Source organism: Choristoneura fumiferana, chromosome 21 (genome assembly GCF_025370935.1).
Source record: "Choristoneura fumiferana chromosome 21, NRCan_CFum_1, whole genome shotgun sequence".
NCBI lineage: Eukaryota > Metazoa > Arthropoda > Insecta > Lepidoptera > Tortricidae > Choristoneura > Choristoneura fumiferana.
In genome coordinates, this window is record NC_133492.1 from 3,513,621 (window position 1) to 3,532,937 (window position 19,317).

Here is a 19,317-nt window from a genome sequence, read left to right on the forward strand (position 1 = left end):
AAATATTGTTTTTGCTATGAATTTTTAGTTTCGGTGTAATAAATAAATGTAGGTGCAAAAATAACATAATTATGGATATTTTCCTCGTTGGTATGTAAATCACGTCGGTTATTCAACTAACCAATGTTTTATAAATAGCACACTAATGAAAAGCTTTATGGAAATTAACTTATTTTTGTATATAGTCTTATAAAAAGATATAAAAAATAGTGACAAAGTCCCAACTTCTCAACAATATCACAAAATATCTTATGAAAAGGTTTTTTTTTGTATAAGAAGAGGCAAACGAGCATACAAATCACCAGATGGGAAGCAATCACCGCAATCAATGAAGAATAGATGACTGGATAGATCTATGTAAGATGCCTATATTGAAGTGTTCAAAACTGTCAAGGAAAAAATACCTACCCCTAGGCACTTTTGATGAGTGTATTTGATTAGATAAATAAAAAATAAAAAATCAAAGTAAAATTAGTAGGTATATTATGTTATATAATAGTTTGAGTCCTGAGGCAGGACATAATAGTTTTTATCTCGGAAAATTGCATAGTTCCCGAGGGATAGCAATAAACGAATTCTATGCAGACGGAGTCACGGGTAACGGCTAGCGTTGAGTAAATCTAAATTTTTCGTCGGCTTGGAATTAGACAAATGCAAATATTAATAATATATGGCTGACTGAACCAAGGCGTGTCGGTAATCAATGCACATTCAAGGTATTTTGACCCATGATAATCAAGTGAAGTAGTAGCCAACTGAACTTGCCAAAATGTAAACAGTTTTGTAGTTTCATTTTCATTTGTTGAATTTAACACGGTTTTTTTGTTAGCTTCACTTGTTACTAAAGTCGCTCGCTACCTTTAGTCAACTAACGTTGCACGCGACTCTGCTTGCGAAAAATTCATTTTATCGCGTGCCCGCGGAAAGTACAACCTTCCGAGATAAAAATATTCTATGTCCTTTTCAGGGTCTGACACTTTCTCCATATAATTTTTTATCACAATCGATTAAGTATTTTAGGCGTAAAAGCGTAACCAACAAACACAAAATACATTTGCTGTTATAATACCTATTAGTTTTAGTATAGTCTACCATTGAGTAAAGACAGACTGTAGAACTGAGTCATAACCTCGTATCTCTTACATGTATCAGAGGTTTTATCTTATTAGGGTCAAAGCGGTTAATGATAAAGAGTTTTAGTTTATTTTTAACGTGTTTATAACATTTCATTATAAAAAAAATATATCCGTCTCGTTAAAAGAAGTGTACACACGTCGACTTTAAAAAAAAATCGCAATTTTATTTAACGTCCCGTATCATAATCAGACCGGCCAAGTGCGAGTTGCGCACGAGCGCAGAGGGTTCTGTACAAATATGTAGATATATCAAAACATTTGTGATAAACAGCTGTCTATCTATTACACTTCTTGAGATACAGCCCGAGGACAGACGGACAGACCGTGTAGCCACATCAATAGGGTGCTTGTTACCCTTCAGATACGGAACTCTGTCAAAAACTAATTTCTTCACATTTCTTTCGCATTTCTTGCATGAACGTAGCTGTCATAAGGTCGCGGGTGGGCAAAGTAATTGTTTTAGTTCATTAAAAAAACCCGGGTTTAGTACCGATCCCTCCCACTTATATTATAAATGCGAAAGTTTTTGTTCGTTTGTTTGTTTGTTACTTCATCATGTCTAAACTGCTGATACGATTTAAATGAAATTCGGTATACAGATAGTTTGCGTCACTGCGAACGACATTGGATAGTTTTTATTCCGGAAAATAGTAGTTTCCGCGTGATAGTGAAAACCGAACTCTACGCGGACGGAGTCACGGGTAACAGGCTAGCCTTTCATAATAATGCGCTTACAATTAATTGCATAATACAAGGGGTCACTTTGCCTGTTTGAAAAACATTTCTTTATGCCCCAGTGCCCTTAGTGTAAGTTTTCGGTTACAAAATACGTCTCGATCGCGTTCGCGTTAAAATCTCAATTTGTATGCAAACACGAACAGCGCCTCTAGCGGAACGTTTGCGATGCTCGTGTTTCCATACAAATTGAGATTTTAACGCGAACGCGATCGACACGTATTTTGTACCGAAAACTTACTAAGGGCACGTCCCTCTGGAATCACGCTACGATCCCTAAGGCGGTACACCCGAAATTTAAGAACCCATGATGATAGCAAAGGTACAGTCGAACAAATTGTTACATGACCCAGGATGGAACCTTTGCGCTACAACTAATGTCATGTTGCCATATCATACATTTGACAAGGAAATTATAGTGAGATTTTGACTATTAAAAGCTTCCACCAGGGATCATGATTTGTTGATGGTATCTTAGACCCCTAGCTGTTTTTGATTTAAAGCGCCCCTACTTACCAAATATTAAGTATTTTTTGCATGTATCTTTTATGCAATGTATTTATTCGACTTCAAATATTTTTTTAGGGTATGTCGAGCTCTCCCAGTCACCCTACCTAGATCATGAACAGAACTGGGAGGGCTCTATAAAGCAGTCTTTATTGACTAATAAAGACTGCTTTACAGATTCACTTCGCTATCCATCATTCCGTCGATACTTTTAAGTTGAATGTCAAACGCGACAATCGCATGCTCTACGCGCATTTGCATCACCGTAAAAGTCGTCGTGTGGTGGGGCTCTAACGTAAGTGTTTGAATGTCAAAGAAGTCGTACAAAGATCAATGTAAGTTTGTCTATAAACTAATAATGGATCGGTAACTATTGACATTGATCGAATCGGGTATTACAGAAACCTCATAAGTAATATCTGTCCTAAATTGATTTTTACGATTTTATGTTTTAGGGTTCCGTACCCAAAGGGTAAAAACGGAAACCCTATTACTAAGACTTCGCTGTCCGCCCGTCTGTCCGTCTGAAACCAGGCTGTATCTCATGAACCGTGATAGTTAGACAGTTGAAATTTTCACAGATTATGTACCTACTAGCTTTTGCCCGCGGCTTCACCCGCGTAGAATTCGATTATCGCGCGCTGTTCCCTCGGGAACTCTTTATTTTTCCGGATAAAAAGAAGCCTATGTCACTCTCTGGCCCACAAACTATCTCTGCGCCAAAAATCACGTCGATCCGTCGCTCCGTTTAGACGTGAAAGACGGACAAACATACAAATACACAAACACACACACTTTCGCATTTATAATATTAAGTACCTATGGATAACTATGAAAATTTTACCGCTAAAAAACAAATACTAAAAACAGAATAAAATAAATATTTAAGGGCTCCCATATACAACCAGCATGATTTTATGACGTTTTTTTGCTAATAATGTCTAATGAATGCTGTATAGATGGAACGGATCTCTTCGTGCGCGAGTCCGACTCGCACTTGGCATTTATTCAAAAATGTGTTTTACTTCTGGAAAATTTACTTCGCTTGGTGTGATTCTATTTGAAATACCCGACTTTAAAACATTTCTTTTGAAGTTACCTTTTTGCCACATTACATACTATATGTTTTTCTTTAAGTTTGGTACGAATTACAGTAAGCCTTTTTATTTGTGTGTTTCTTTGTTTGTTTAATTTAAGGTTTCCCGAAAGTTATATTTCGTAGTATTCCACATAGTAATTTACGTAAATAAAAGTGTTATTTTAGAATAATCTCCATTACTTGTGCTGTGCAAATAAATATTTTTATCTTTATCTTTATCTTTGTGACATCATACCACACACACACACAAATATCACGCCAGTACCCTTAGTGTAAGTTTTCGGTTACAAAATACGTCTCGATCGCGTTCGCATTAAAATCTCAATTGGTATGGAAACACGAACAGCGCCTCTAGCGGAACGTTTGCGATGTTCGTATTTCCATACAAGTTGAGGTTTTAACGCGAACGCGATCGAAACGTATTTTGAAACCGAAAACTTACACTAAGGGTACTGTATTCCCAGCTTCGGAGCCACTTTTTAATAGCAATATTAGGTTTTAAGTTTGACAAAAACGGCTCAATAGTGACAGGTTGCAGACCTGTCGCCTACGCTATACTATCTTACTATACTATCGCCTCTTACGACATCCAGGGAAGAAATGGAGAGGTGTAACTCCAACCCGACACCACACGGGGATAATCACGGGGAAATCATACTAACTTCTTAAAAAAAGACAATTGGAAATACTCGGATTTTGATTAGCATAGTATTTGTTTCAAAACTCATTTAAAAATTTGTAGGTATCTTCTGTAGACAATAGTATACTTATTAGGTACTGCAGAGGGTGAGAAAAGTCATTTCGTGGATTCGTATACCATACTCACTCATCCACGAAATTACATTCCTGCCGAGGCCTGTATACTGCTTGTCTCCAAATATGCGAGGAAATAAAATGAAAACATTATAATTTATTCGACACAATATGTTTATATAACAATCTACCTACAATCTAAACAAAATTAACACTTTAATATTAATAGAAATAAACCTTACTGATAAAAGATGCTGCGCTACGAATTAAGAGTTTGTGGTGTATAAAACGACAGAAAATCTTTGAAAAAATGAAATTCACTTTCCCGCCTCAATTTCGATATTAAAGATTTGGGTCCGAATCCTATATTTGGTTCCACATAAAATATAGTAATCAAAATAAATTAAAAGAAAACTTAGCCATTCGGGTGTCAAGCGACCGGCTCCCGGCGTCCCGCGAAAAGCCCGCGAAGTACCGAAGCACCGGCTCCCGGGTCTATCTCAAAATACCGTTGAGTGTCATGGCCGCCCGCGAATTAATTTGGCGAATTCCCGGATTTCATAAAAAATATCACGAAAAAAAAACTATTTCAATGTTTTATAATAATATAAGTTTTACACTGATAGTTAAGCATAAAATAGCATATCTGATGAAATAAATATGAATGAAATTCAATATCTGTGAATTTAATTAGTAATTATCAAATATCTGATAACCAAATTTTTCTCGTCACATACTAAAATAATTATAACTACGAAATAAAACAATTAATTCTATAAAACACTAATTTATTGCGTAAAATATTAATTTATTTATGAAACTGGCTGGCTGTTTGGTGAATTTTCGGTCTTGGAATTAAAAGTAAAAAACCTGCACAATAATAATCATTTCCCTGACATGTCCGGGAGGTAATGCTACTTTTTTTTAAATTTATTATCGCATCAACGCATATAACGATGGACTTCCCGATCGATTTTTCCAACATTAATGAGAACATTTCCGAGCAAGTTGGAGAAAGCCTCCATCTACGTCCTTTCTAAACGTGTTGTCGCTTCTAATCATCTTAACTCGGTGAGTTACTTGTACTTTACATATATACAGTGATTGATAAAGAAGCGATCATAACGACCCTAATTTTAAACCACTAGTACCACTAGGAGTACTGGCAGAACCGGAATCACCTCACTAATTATTACCTTGTTTATGTTGAAGTTATCGGCTGTTTTTTTTCGTTTTGTTTTTTCTTTTTTCGCTCATTCCATAAAATAGTAATGTATTAAATAACTTTAAGTTCTCATGTAAGTGAATTGTTAAATTCTTAATGGGAATAAAGAATCTTAAACCTAAAAAAAAAAACTTATTTTTATCACGATTGCAAGGGACCGCAGACTCCACGCAACCCTCAGTGTACTCGCCTGTTTTTTTTTTCTTTAGGACCGTAAACTGCTTTAACTTTGCCCTCTTGCCCCAACCCAACATTGCCTGATTTGATTTATAGTTAGCACCCGTATAGGTTTCTAAACTTTTATCCCCCCCGTAATAATAATTCCCGTATAGATAAAAGTTTAAAAACCGATACACGGGTGCTAAGTTATCGACTCTAAATCAAATCAAGCAATGTTGGGTTGGGGCCAGAGGGCAAAGTTGAAGCAGCTTACGGGACCTTCTTTCTTTTTCAATATTTTTATCTAAAAACTGACCAGTGTTATAAATTTTGAGCTGGAAGGCATCCTTATCTCTATCGCTCACGCCTTGCCATCAAGGTGGTATCGGACAAGCATTGGCAGGGTCAACGATCGATAGCACCCAGAGGACAGGTTTTGCTCAACGATATATTGTTATTCGGCCAAATTTCGGCGTACCCGCCGATCGCCTTTTGTTTTTATACCGAACAAGTAGAGATGAGACTTACTTAATGGAATATTTTGGAACAGGTTTTATCATGGACGCTAAAGTACGCGTTCATGGACGCTAAAGTACGCGTTCCCGCCCGGGCGTCTTTTGCGTATGAGTATTTAGAAGTACGGCGACTTATTGTTGAGCATTGTATTTTGTTTGATGTTAATCCTACTTAAGTATATAATATTATAAATGTGAAAGTTTGTGAGTGAGTGAGTGAGTATGTTTGTTACTTCTTCACGCTGAAACGGCTTAACGGATTTGGATGACATTTGGTAAAAAGTTAGTTTAAAGCCTGGATTAAAACAAAGGATACTTTTTATCCCGATATTCTCACGGGATAGGCATAAAGTCTTGAAATAACAACAGCTGGGCTAAAGGTCATGAAATTTGGTATGTGGTATGTGGATAGCTGGACATCTGAAATAACACATAGGCTAATTTTTATCCCAATAATCTCACGGGATAAGGATAAAATCTCGAAATAATAACTGCTGCGCTAGAGTCATGAAATTTGGTAAGTACGTATATAGCTGGACATCTGGAATAACACATAGGTTACTTTTTATCCCGATATTCCCACGGGATAGGGATAAAATCTCGAAATAACAAACGCTGGGCTTAGAATCATGAAATTTGGTACGTATATAGCTGGACTTCTGGAATAGCACATAGGCAACTTTTTATCCCCATATTCCCACGGGGTAGGGATAAAGTCTCGAAATAATAATAATAAATTCATTTATTTCGGGCAACTTGGCCCATACAATAAATACCTTACAGACTAACATACATATTTATAATCAATAATATTTAAAACTAATTTGGTGACAAAACGGCGTGACCCCGTTGAGTCACCGTCCCCGACGTCGCTGTCATCTGCGCCATGGTGCCCCTGAACCGCGGAACACGACGTCTTTCGGCCAGATAGCAGCACTTTTTCGTGCGGTGAGTGGGAGACCGGAGGCCCAACTCCCCTCCAGCATAGCGAGACTATAAGCTAAGACTATAAGGTAAACAAAGCTTTTTCTTGTTTCTTTGTGATTTTATAGGCTCTTCTATAACTATCATATGGCGATGATAAATCCATATTTCAAAATATCACAAACGGGACTTACCACGCTAACACACACGAGTAAAATTTATCTCGACGTTTCGACCACATTAAAGTGGCCGTGGTCAAGAGTAGACTGAAATGTGGGGTGTCAAGTCTGCCTAGCAGCGCGAGTCCTTCGACCGCACATGTTCATTTTTATTTGTCACCCCACTCAATACTCAAGAATGGTACGTGAAGCGGTTGAAATAAAAAAGCATAAAAATTTCAACCGGGACGATGAATATAAGCTTTCATCTTCGTGGAATCCTGTTATAAATAAGTGTCGGCGTCGGGGTGAATGTTCGAAGGGACGATCGGACGTTGTTAGTGTTGGGTGTCGGTGATGGAACTTCTTAAAAGTGCTCAGAACGCCACAATGAATGACAACTCTCCACTTGCATCCATCGGCCTGCAACTTTCACTATGTCGTCAATCTACCTAGTTAGAGACTTACTAACGCTTCGTCTTTCGGTTCGAGGTAGCCACTTGACTGTTCTCCCCCAAACGATTATCTGTTCTTCGAGCGATGTGGCTCGCCCGTTGCCACTTCAACTTGCATACTTTTCCATCTATGTCACATCATGTACAAAGCGGAAATTTCTGACGAAAATGTTACCAAAAGTTCTCAATACATCAATAATTTCGATTGTTAATTCAATTCGGATTCTCAACGCGACCTTATGCAAATCCGGTTGTTTTTATCCGGCTGGTTGTTTTTAACGTGTGTTTGCGGACAGTGATTGATTAGTCCGGCTGTCGGTCGTACCTATTTGTCCGACAACATTCATTTCTCTTTAACCGGGTCTATGTTAACCGTGGTGATTTGAGATGTTGAGATATATATTCTCAACAAAATATCATACACTTGACACCAACTGAGCTAATCATATAAACAAACTTAATAAGAATAAACATACTTAAATACATATTAAACACTCAAAGCTCCAATTCCAGAAGAGCTGCAGAATTGAGGAAGCCCAAACGGCATCCTGAAAATGTTATTGTACTGAATACGCAGGGTATTATCTGTCTTCAGCCTGAAACTAGCCCACAGGCCACACGTATAGAAGCTCTGACAGTATACGCTCTAAATAGAGGCCAGGAGGAGCTATGCGGTCGTTAAATATATAAGTAACATCATCGTCAGTTGGAAGATGTCCGCTTTTGAAAAAAGATCACTTAGATCGCCACTATGAATGCATGACAACTTGGTACTTGAACATACTAGTATCCCGTCACTTTCACGATGTCGATCCTACCAAAACTGCGTCTTCCAGTTTGTGGTCGTCACTTGAGATACTTTCTCTCCAACGGTTATCTGTTCTTCGAGAGATGTGGCTTACCCATTGTCATTTCCACTTAGATATTCCTCACTAAATTTTTACATTCCAGATTCTATCACGCAAAAAAAACCGTGTGCATGTCTCTCCATCTTTTTTTTATTTAATAATTTTGCTTGAAGCCTTCCTTGCAGCCTATAAATACATACGTTAAGCTAAGTCCGTACAGACTCCACTCTGTTCACAGAGGAAGGTAGGCAATATAGATAGTTCTTCAAAGTAAAGTCTAATTCGATTAACTTCACCAGGTTTATCAATGCTTTGGTGCAAGCAGTGCTCGAGTGCTTGCGATTAAGAGCATGAGATTTAATTAATTGTTTGATGACTTTGGCGAACCTGTCTGGTCGGTGTGGACCCGGCTTTCAGCAACTGTAGGAGATTACTGGCTCGGATTTGAATTCGGAATAAAGGTCAAATTGGAGTGGTGTTACAGAGGATTGTGATTAACATTATTATTGGATTGTTTATTTGCTCAATTTTTGTAGTACTCTTTTTATTGAGTGATTGGAGGATGTTAGAATATTGGTCAAACAGAAGCCCGTTGTTTGTTACCTAAGCTCGTGCTGTGCCATGTTTAAAAGCAGGGAGGATTAATTTCTTCCCGAGAATGTCATAAAAGGCGATCTAGGGCCCTACACGGAAGTGGGCCGAAACATTATAATTTTTCGGGACTTATTTTGCAATCAAGCCTGGATAAAATGCTATTCGTAAATAATTAAAATTTAAGCCCGATTTCAAATACAAATTTAAATTGGCGTTAGAATCAATGCATTAAACAGGAACTAGCAAGTAAATCAAATTATTTACATTCAACAGCTAAGCTAATTTTTTGTCAGAAGAAGCTTTCAGCTGTACCTACCTTCCTTTTTAACGTCGACTTACCTCTTTACTATTTTCCTATGAAGCCTTAGAGCCTTTAGTACGGAGAACAGAACAGCTTCAGCCATTTAGTACGGACAACAGATGGCCATTATGGCACATAAGATCTCGATTGGAGACCACAGCAAGTGTAGCGCAGGACATTCACCGACGAGAAACGGATGACCTGGCCCTACACTTCGAAGTACAAAATTCGTAATTCGTATCTTGTTGTCCCGCTGACGCTATCATTTAATACGAGAGTGAGAGGGACGGGTTTACTAATGTTTCGGCGAATAACGTTTGGCGGTTGGCAACTTTTCATTTCCCAACTGTTTAATATTTCTGAAACTGTAAATATTTCAGGATTTTTATAAAACTAACCTAATCTAACCTAAGGGGTTCTACACGATGGCCCTGAAATAAATCATGAAATATTTACAGTTTAAGAGTTTGCGAAATGAAACAGGATGCCAAACGTTACGTTGCGGAAAGGCAGTACTCGAGGGACGGTACGATACGAACTTCGATTTTCGAATATCATAGTAGCCCCTCTGGTTAAAGCCGCGGGTTCAAGTTCACGGTGAATGCAAGCTTCCTAACCGAAGCAACTGGAGGTATGAAGGGAGCCTAGGTCCAGTGGATGACCTGCTGACTGAATATGGCTGATATGAGGATGTTAATGATGATGTATTGTTTTAGAGGCGTAGAAATTAATGTGTTAGAGAAAGTACGTGATAAACAAAAGATTACACTGCTCAATGAACTAAAATAATTTATTTGCCCACCCGCGACCTTATGATAGCTTAGTTTATGCAAGTTACGTTAATAGAAGAAGCTAAGCTAAGTTTATAGAAGAAGAGAGTGTTCATGCATTTCCTCCACCATCACAATACGCTGACGCGTTTCTAACTCAACCAGAGCTCATCTTCAGAGCAACACAACCGTACATCATACTACCAGATGTTAGACCCTAACATCTGGTAAAATGAGTCTAACATCTGGTAGTATGGTGTACGGTTGTGTTGCTCTGTAAATGAGCTCTGGTTGAGTTCGAAACGCGTCAGTTTATTGTGGTGGTGGTGATAGATGGGTTTATGTGATTTATGTGTGTTCTTACAGTGTGGAGGTGGTGGAACTGCATGAACACGCATATCTTGCATAAACTTAGCTATCATAAGGTCGCGGGTGAGCAAATAAATTATTTTAGTTCATTGATAATGGACCTCCCCAAAGTAACGCCTGATTCAATAAATTATTGCACTGCTCCTCTTAAAACTGTATAATTTTATTTATTTAATTTATACGCAGACGTTGCACATCAAAGAACCAATAAAAGTGTCTGGCACTCTTGATTAGCAATTCCTGGGATCAAGATGCTTGCTTTGTAGTTGTTCAAAGGCGGTGTAAAGAAACGAGCACGTCTATGCATATCGACGACGAGGGTGATTTTGTAATCATTGCGTGCGTTACCAATATACTATTGTTTGATAGGCATTTTGACCGTGCAATGAACAGAAAAATTTATGTCGTGGCGATAGTTGTGCGAGATCGTGGTGAATTTTTGCATGGTGTTTAAATTGCAACCGTTTATCGAAAACCTTGTGTTGAAATTCGTTGATGAGTAGGTAGGTAAGAGTTTCGTTTATATAAGTAGGTACCTAGACTAAATAGTCATAGTCAATCTTGTAAATAAAATTGCGAGGGGCATTTTTTAAAATAAGTAATTGTCAAGAGAAATGCTCTGCAAGAAACTTGGTTGTAAGTAATTTTCGTTTCCAATCGAATTTCTAAATCTTCTTTTGCAATTTGGAGAAATTAAATCAAACAGAGAAATTTTACGGACAAAATCTTATGCATTTTTATTGTCAAAGGAAAAGGACACTGCTGTCTGTAGACAGTTCTGTAGATTATTAGCACCGTTATAAGCAATGAGTTATTGCGTGTCTATAGTTCTTTATAAAAGTAATTTACATTATATTTATTATTTAGGAATAACTCACTCTCTTAAATATTTCTGCTATAAAATTTCACTAGGCGTCTCTACAGCGGTTTCACAAAGTTATAGGTATACTTAGTTTTTTTTTAGCATCAGACAAAGGGTAAACAATCTTGACGAGTCTTTTTGTAGAAAAACGTTTTTAAAAAAACGGTAACTATTATTTATGATACCAAAAGCATGCAAATGATCATATATCCTTGCTTATTGTTACCATATTTGCTGTGACTTCTTTTGCAAAGTGTTTTTCAATAAAAACACGTCAAGATCGCTACCTTCTTTCTAATGTTAATTAAAAACGAAGTATAGGGTGCGCTTTCATAAATGCGAAACAATAGTTGAACTCCATGATGCATTGCCATAGCGCAGGGGGTTGAGGGACGGGGTGGGGATTTCAATTAAATTGGTCAAATTTCGATCGTATATGCTTTGATTATAACATGAAAACACCCCATAAATTTTATAGAAGTACAATATACTTAGTACAATTAATGAATCATTTATTGCAAGGATGAGTAAGTGCAAAGATATTAAACCTAAGACACTAGTATCTCATTACAACTGCCAAGATCTGGCATACAATATAGGTAATACTATAATACCTAACCCTCAAAACGGTTACCTAATGATTCGCCGACCATTTTTACGCAGATTATTGATTGGCAGACCACGTTTCGCCGAGTAATGGTACGCCGATGAATTTGTACGCAGATGTATTGTTTCGCAGACTAACGTTTCGTAACTCAACTTTTAGTAGACTATTCAGTTGGCTTGTAAGTCAGTAAGCCGAACAACTATTAACAGATATTCGTTTAGCTGATTAATCACTACACATTTTCAACGTTTGCTCGAACAACTTTTCGCTTTCGAATTCGTGTTTTTTTTATATTGAAGTCAAAACAAACTAAATCACAACGCCAGCAGTTCGGTTCTGTTGGTCACAATTCTACCTAACACTCCTCCTCGCTATCGCTCGTTGTCGCCTAACTACACTACACATTTTGATGCAATGTGATAACTCTGCTTATCGTGTTTCGGCGAACAGTTGTTCGGTTAACTGAAACAATTACGAAGCGAACAATCGGCTAAAAGTAAATCTGCATATCGCTATTTTTCCTATCGACTACTCGGCGAAACGAATAATAGGCGTAACGAAATTATATCAAACGTCGCTCGGCTAAAAGAAAAATCTGCCAATAGTTGTCTGCGAAACGAAAATCTGCGTAATTAAACTCGGCAAAACGACAGGTCACCCCTCAAACACAATCACAATATTTTAACAAGTCACATTTCGTTAAATAACTATAAATAACCTCTAATTGCATGTTAGTTGCATTTTTGCACGTATAAAACTTTTTTGATGTTATTTAATTTATATTTAATGGTAACAAAATAACATGATATTAAAATATGAAAATATTTATTAAATTAAAAATATAATAATAACCTAAAACTAAAACAAATTGCTTAAAGTACCACCCTTAGACAAGGTCCCGAAGATGCTGGCAGTGTTTCCTCTTTGAATTTATAATTGAATCAAAACAATAAAACTAATACTATTTTGTACATACTAAATATTTTATAACTTAACAATTAACAAAAAAAGGGAAAGCAGTAGTATGTTGTGTGTCTGTATATTGTTCTCCCAAGTCTTGTGTGTGTGGTGATTTTAGGCGTGCGTGCTGCCGCGCTGTGTTTGTGAATAAGTAAGTACTTATAATTATGTGATAGTGCACTTGATATGATAGCTTTTAATTTACACAATGTATTAGTGCTTAAAAAGTTCTAATTTAATAATAGTTTTCAACAACTTCATAACTTAGAGTTTTTAACCACTTTATTAAAGCTTTTTACAAGGTAGCATTAAAGAAATATGTTTTTTAACTTTATTATTTTATTATAAAGGCGTGCTGCAATATCTAAATTGGGTTCTAGCAAAACGGATTTACAGGGTGGACACTGACAAATTGTGCTTTCTTCTACCAGTTATAACTGTGGCTTAAATGCCAAACGATTGTGTACTTAGAGCAGTTAACAGAAAAAATAATTTCTCAGAAAGAAGTCCCGAAATATTGTAAAGTTCATTGGTCGAAATACTATACGGTTTAAAGTACATGACCTTAATTAAATCTTTGACCTCTCTCTACCTCCAGGAACTTAGTCTTTGTAGCTCCGCCCAGACAGTAATACAATAAGTCATTATAGGTTGAGCTAATACTGTGTATAGTGATTTAACAGTGATTTGTGTGATATGTCGTAACTTTTTGAATAACAACGTGAGCTGATTCTGTTGTTAACATACTCTAATATGTATGCCACGAAAGTCTTTGTCAACATGATGCCAAGGTATTTATTGATGTCACTTTTGCAATTTGGATACAGTTACAGTGGTTATTCATGCTACAGGTATGCATTTTTAAATCGAAATTACTGTCTGGTTGAGTGCTTATATTTTTAGTAAAACATATATATTAGTTGGTTTTTGCAAGGTATGATATTACTAAGTACCTACTACTTTTATATCTTTGACTACTTACATAAATTAAAAAAGAATAATAATAAATAAACCTAAAACTAAAACAAAATGCTTAAAGTACCACCCTTAGGCAAGGTCCCGAAGATGCTGGCAGTGTTTCCTCTTTGAATTTATAATTGAATCAAATTCCATCAAACAATGCACTTACCTAATTACTTTATTACTTATAATTCAATCACTGAAAAAGTAGCACTTGATGTGCTTGTCGTCACTTTTTATATAGGGCAGAAGTACCGTTTATGGCCATTTATTGTTTAAATATACGTTTGAAATAAATTTATATTAATAAATCATTATAAACTTTATTCGTTTCAGTATACACTTTTGAAAACTCACTAAACATATTATTTTAATATTATAACTTTTTATAAATGACTGCAAATGTCAACTGGCCAAAAACGGGCTTAAGGAGGCCAAAACCGGTACTTCTGTTCTAAAAAAATTCTTATCGTAGCTATCAACCACGACACGTGGTTGCAAAGAAATAGTGTAGGTACATGACCTGCATAAATATCTGCCACGGCGGAGCGTGCAAAAATATCTGACACGTCCTACTGGTCCTACAACAATTTTGCAGATTTTGTTGTGACAGATATTGGTGCTGGTGTCTGTACCTAAAAGGTTTTTGTCGACCTCCGCAAAGTAACCATCAACTCCTGGTTGCCAACTGTTCGGCTGCTTCAATGGTGTCAGGCAGCGGCATGTTGATGGTCTCTGGCAGAATGAGGACCATGCCACTGGCCACTAGGGCCAGTGTGCCGAAAAGTATTGCTGGCAGGTTGTTAGAGTACAAGGCCTGAAAAAAAAAAGAAATGTAGCTGAGGTGTCGAAACCAGTTATAGAATCTACGGGGCTCCGCAAGTCGCAAATGCACGGCTTGGCTTGGTGCGGCGTGCTATTTTTAACCCCCGATGCAAAAAAGGGTGTTATAAGTTTGATCGCTATGTCTGTCTGTCTGTGTTTGTCTGTGGCACCGTAGCTCTTTAACGGGTGGACCGATATTAATGCGGTTTTTTATTTGTAATCAAGTTTTCCAGCGATGCAGCAATGGTTCTTAGACATGTCTCATCAAAATCGGTTTAGCTGTTTTTGAGATATTGAACTTTTAAGTGAAGTGACAAAGTCGGGGTTTTGTTGGTTAGGTTGAGGACGTATCTGAATATCGAAAATAAATATATCTAAAGTTAAAAAGTCGACGGTCAAAATATCTAAAGTACATAGGTTAGGTTAGGTTCGATATTTTGAATGTTTTTACCGATATAAACAAAAATTTCAAGTAATCGACACATTGGAAGTCCATTCCCCAACGAAATGGCAATATAAAGTCGCGTTAGCTAACTCAACGGGTCACGCGTTTGACAAGAACTGAATGCCTGGTACCACAAAACTAGGCTCACGTGGTGATAAGCGACGCCCGTCGTACAGTTTGCAATATTTTAAGGGCAGACGAACAGACATGACGAAAATATTCTATAAATATAAGGGTTCTTTGTTAGGACTGCGGGCCCCTACTAAAGAAGTTAGTTCCATTCCACTTTTGACTACGTTTAACCTAACACGAGCACTAATTAGGTCGTTTCAAATCGGTTTTTTACTCGACGTCGAGTTTCCTTTATTTTGCACTGCACTTAGGTAACTAGGTATTACTGTGTTGAAAATCTAGGTGTGCATGACAATTTTTTTTTTTTTTATAAATAAAATGCTTATTGTGGTTTTGATAAGGTTCATCATCATCATCATCATCCCAGCCTATATACGTCCCACTGCTGGGCACAGGCCTCCTCTCAGAACAAGAGGGTTTATTTTACTTAGTACTCACCAGTAAAGGTGTAAGCGGGGCTAGAGTAGAGCCAACTCTGCCCAGCGATGAACACGTCGCCAGCAAAGACTGACGGACGCTGGTCGGGAACACTTCAGATACGTAGATGTACAGAGAGCTGTAGGCTACGACAATACATAGCTTTCCAGACAGATAAAGGGCGAGAGACAGCCATTTTGGATCTGTGGAGACAGGGTAAGTAATTATAATATGTGACAAATTATAATACAGTATTGGCAGCAAGGTTTTTTTTAAGGGAGGTTAAAGTAACGTTTTTCTAAACTAAAATTCCGACTTTGTTGACTTTCTAACAAAATTATAATTGCCAGCAATGAAGAGCAAAGTAAATTGACAATAACAATCAAAGTATTTGTCGGCTGTCATTTCATTTACACCTCCTTGTTAATTTACTTTGCTGTACATACTGGCAAATATAATTTTGTTAGAAAGTCAACAAAGTATATTACTCACCTTCCGGTACAAACGACTGGCAGATACACAAGCAAGCACTCATTATATAAAATATGGACAAAATCTTCTTTCTCCCAAATCTATCTAACACTATCAAACACAAAATACTACCCGGTATATCCATAAAGGATACCAGCATAAAGTTCATGTACTTATTACCCCCTAGAGACACTGAGTTTATAGAAAGACCGTAATAAACAAATGTACATGTAATCCACAGGAATGAACACATACACACTCTAGTTCTTATCACTCTTGATCTGATCACTTGCTTAAACGTTGACACTTTTGCTTTGTCATCATCGATTTCTTCTTTTTTTACTTCTTGAGTATCGCTTTTAACTTCAAGTTTGTAAAGGGGATTAAGCTCTTCACTTATATCAACATTGTTCATCTTAGCTGCTTTTAGAAGTATTTCTGCAGCTTCTACATTTCTTCCTTTACTTAGGAGCCACCTAACGCTTTCGTTGAGCAACCAAAGGTAAGAAAAAACTAGAATTGCTGGCGTATATATGATTCTCAGAAGTTTTCTCCAATCTTGGAACCACCAAGAGAATGCAGGTAGAGACATCATGCCCAGAGTCGATATCAAATTGAGTACGGTAGTACCAAGCACCCGGCCCTTTGGTGCGACTAGTTCGACAGCTGAAAAAAATGTAATGTAATGTATGGTTATTCCAACAAAAAAGCGTTCAATCATCATTATCAGGCCTTTTTATAGAGCTCGGAGTTCCCACGCGGGTCCAATGTGGATTGGGAACTTCACATACACCATTGAACTGCTTAGGTGCGAGTGTACTGTAGGGACTAGGCTGTATACCGCCAGGTGGTCAGTTTCTCCACCTGCCTACGTTATCCTCGCAACGTTTTTCTTCACCGTGGTAAATTTCGAATATTGTATCATACATGAATTAAAAAAAACGGAGAATGCGAGCCTGGTTTTGAACCCACGATCCTCTGCTTGAGAGGCCTTAGTCAAACCACTAAGCTTTTATGGATGTATGGATGTACTTGTATTATCGTGAACTAAGAATTCTGTCCCTCCCTTAAACGTAAAAGTTTTTGATAAAAATGTAGACACCAGTTGAACATGTGTTTCGCACATAATGAATTAAAAATATTTATACTATATTTAGGCATGTAAAGGAGGTAGTTTTTCTAGAAAGAACCTTACGCTCTATGTAAGTGGATCATGATGACATGAAAAAGAGTTAAATGATTATACATTAGTTTTCAGTATCCGGATAAAAAAAAATGCATGGCCTGGTAACATACCCAATACGAAAGATGTGCTATTGATACCACCCCCTAAAGCAGATTCAAAGAACTCCAATATGAGCATCATCACGTAACTGACAGAAAATGATCTGGCTAAACCAAAGATGCCACTCATAAGAGCAGCCATGACCAGAGCTCGTTTTCTTCCAAACCTGTCAGATATAATTCCAGTTAGTGGCAAGGAGATAAATAGTCCTGAATTTCGAACAGTCCCAATTAAAGTTCTCTTCCAATCTTGGCATCCTAGATTGAACTGAAACCAAAAAAGATGTCAAACAAATTCATGCTCAATTTCTCTAACCGATATCTTCTCTATAATAGTTACATTAAATTACTACTTGAAGCAGACAACAAAGAAAACAATTTAGGTCTTGTTTGTCACCATAAGGATTGCCAATAGCCTAGAGACAATTATTTCGATTGGTCTGTTATCTGACACTTAAAAAGGCTCTTGATACAATATTGCTGTTACAGGTTTTGAGTTATTAATGAATAAGATATTTATTGAAACATTACTGTTTAGTTTGATTTAGAATATATCAAGTATTGTAATATTCGTGAAGTCTTTTATTGTGAATTATGACTTCTTCGCCGCTTTGTACTAGTAATTAAAACATATTTTTACTTACGTCTCTGACAGCTGAATCTTCATCACTGTACACTAACTCATCACATTTCAATTGATTTGTTCTATCAAATGCATCTGCATTGCACGATTCATCACTGCTTGCATTATCTTTTAGAGAATATCTACTACACTTTGCCAATTCATCATTTTTAACCGGAATGGCATTGACTAGCCATTCGCTGTTGTTAAGACCTTCACATTCTTTTATTTTACATCTGGAACACATTTTTCATTAAGTTAGTAACCGTTGATTTTTGAAAAGATCTAAAGAATTTTCAGTTTTCTTTTGTTTTGTTATTAAGTATCTACTTATTTTCACTTTTAACGTATTTAAGTGCTTTAATTCAACCATAACACACAACATTAATTATTACTTTTACAAAACTTCTTTCAACTGTGGGATCACTCTTACTATTCTCATAGTAACACCGGTACCTGTAATTTATATCAGTTGCCTCGAAGACGAATACAGATCCATACATTCCCGCCAAAAAAATTGGAATTAGCATTAACCCATAATTGATTATATTAAATTTTCCAAAAGCTCCAAGCTGCTTTAGTATCACGTCTAATTCAATGGGAGGCCCTTCTTTTGTCATTTTGAATCAAACATTTAACGTGAACCCATTTAAAAAAACACCACTGCTACCACATTGACACAATTAACACTGCAGTTATATAATATACACGAAACAAATTTAAAACACCGTTTATAAAAGACAACTACAGCGGTAATATATGTAATATTAGTTGTGGTAGTAATAGTAGCCAATGCTACTGAGGATAAAACTGAAGACAACAGTAGCGAATAGCGATACTAAAACTGTCCCGTAAGAACTATCAACAATGTAAGTCATAGCACTTCACTTCACACATAATAATGTTGTTTTTACAGGATGAGCGTTATTGTTGTTGATGATAAGTCATTGCCACGTCAGTGGCTAACGTGGCGATATGGACATGATAGTTAAATAAAAATTCGGTCAAATGGGAGTGCGAGCGACTCGCGCATGAAGGGTTCCGCACCTCCGTACAATATTTTAAAAACAAATAGTTCCGTAATAGTTTTTTTTAATTCTAATACAAGCTTTTTTGCTGGCGGTACTATTTGCCCCTGGTTACCTAAGTAGGTAGTCGTCAAGACGAATCAAATGAGACCAAAA

The 19,317-nt window shown here is 36.9% G+C and overlaps 1 protein-coding gene across 1 annotated transcript; it reads right to left on the minus strand.

Moving 5' to 3' along the window:
• Window positions 1-13,919: 13,919 nt before the first annotated feature.
• LOC141439545 (organic cation transporter protein-like) lies at window positions 13,920-19,103 on the minus strand. Its single transcript, XM_074103835.1, has 6 exons — window positions 18,590-19,103; window positions 18,156-18,369; window positions 17,524-17,779; window positions 16,249-16,893; window positions 15,778-15,959; window positions 13,920-14,754 (listed from the first exon to the last, which is right to left on the minus strand). The coding sequence occupies exons 1-6, from the start codon at window positions 18,751-18,753 to the stop codon at window positions 14,608-14,610; spliced, it is 1,608 nt and encodes a 535-aa protein (XP_073959936.1). The 5' UTR covers window positions 18,754-19,103; the 3' UTR covers window positions 13,920-14,607.
• Between the last annotated feature and the right edge of the window lie 214 nt (window positions 19,104-19,317).

Coding starts and splice junctions, on each gene's coding strand:
- LOC141439545 (XM_074103835.1), bottom strand. CDS start 18,753: ATGACAAAAGAAGGGCCTCCCATTGAATTAGACGTGATACTAAAGCAG. Junction 18,370..18,589: donor GCAACTGATATAAATTACAG/GTACCGGTGTTA, acceptor AATGTGTTCCAG/ATGTAAAATAAAAGAATGTG. Junction 17,780..18,155: donor AAGATTCAGCTGTCAGAGAC/GTAAGTAAAAAT, acceptor TTTTGGTTTCAG/TTCAATCTAGGATGCCAAGA.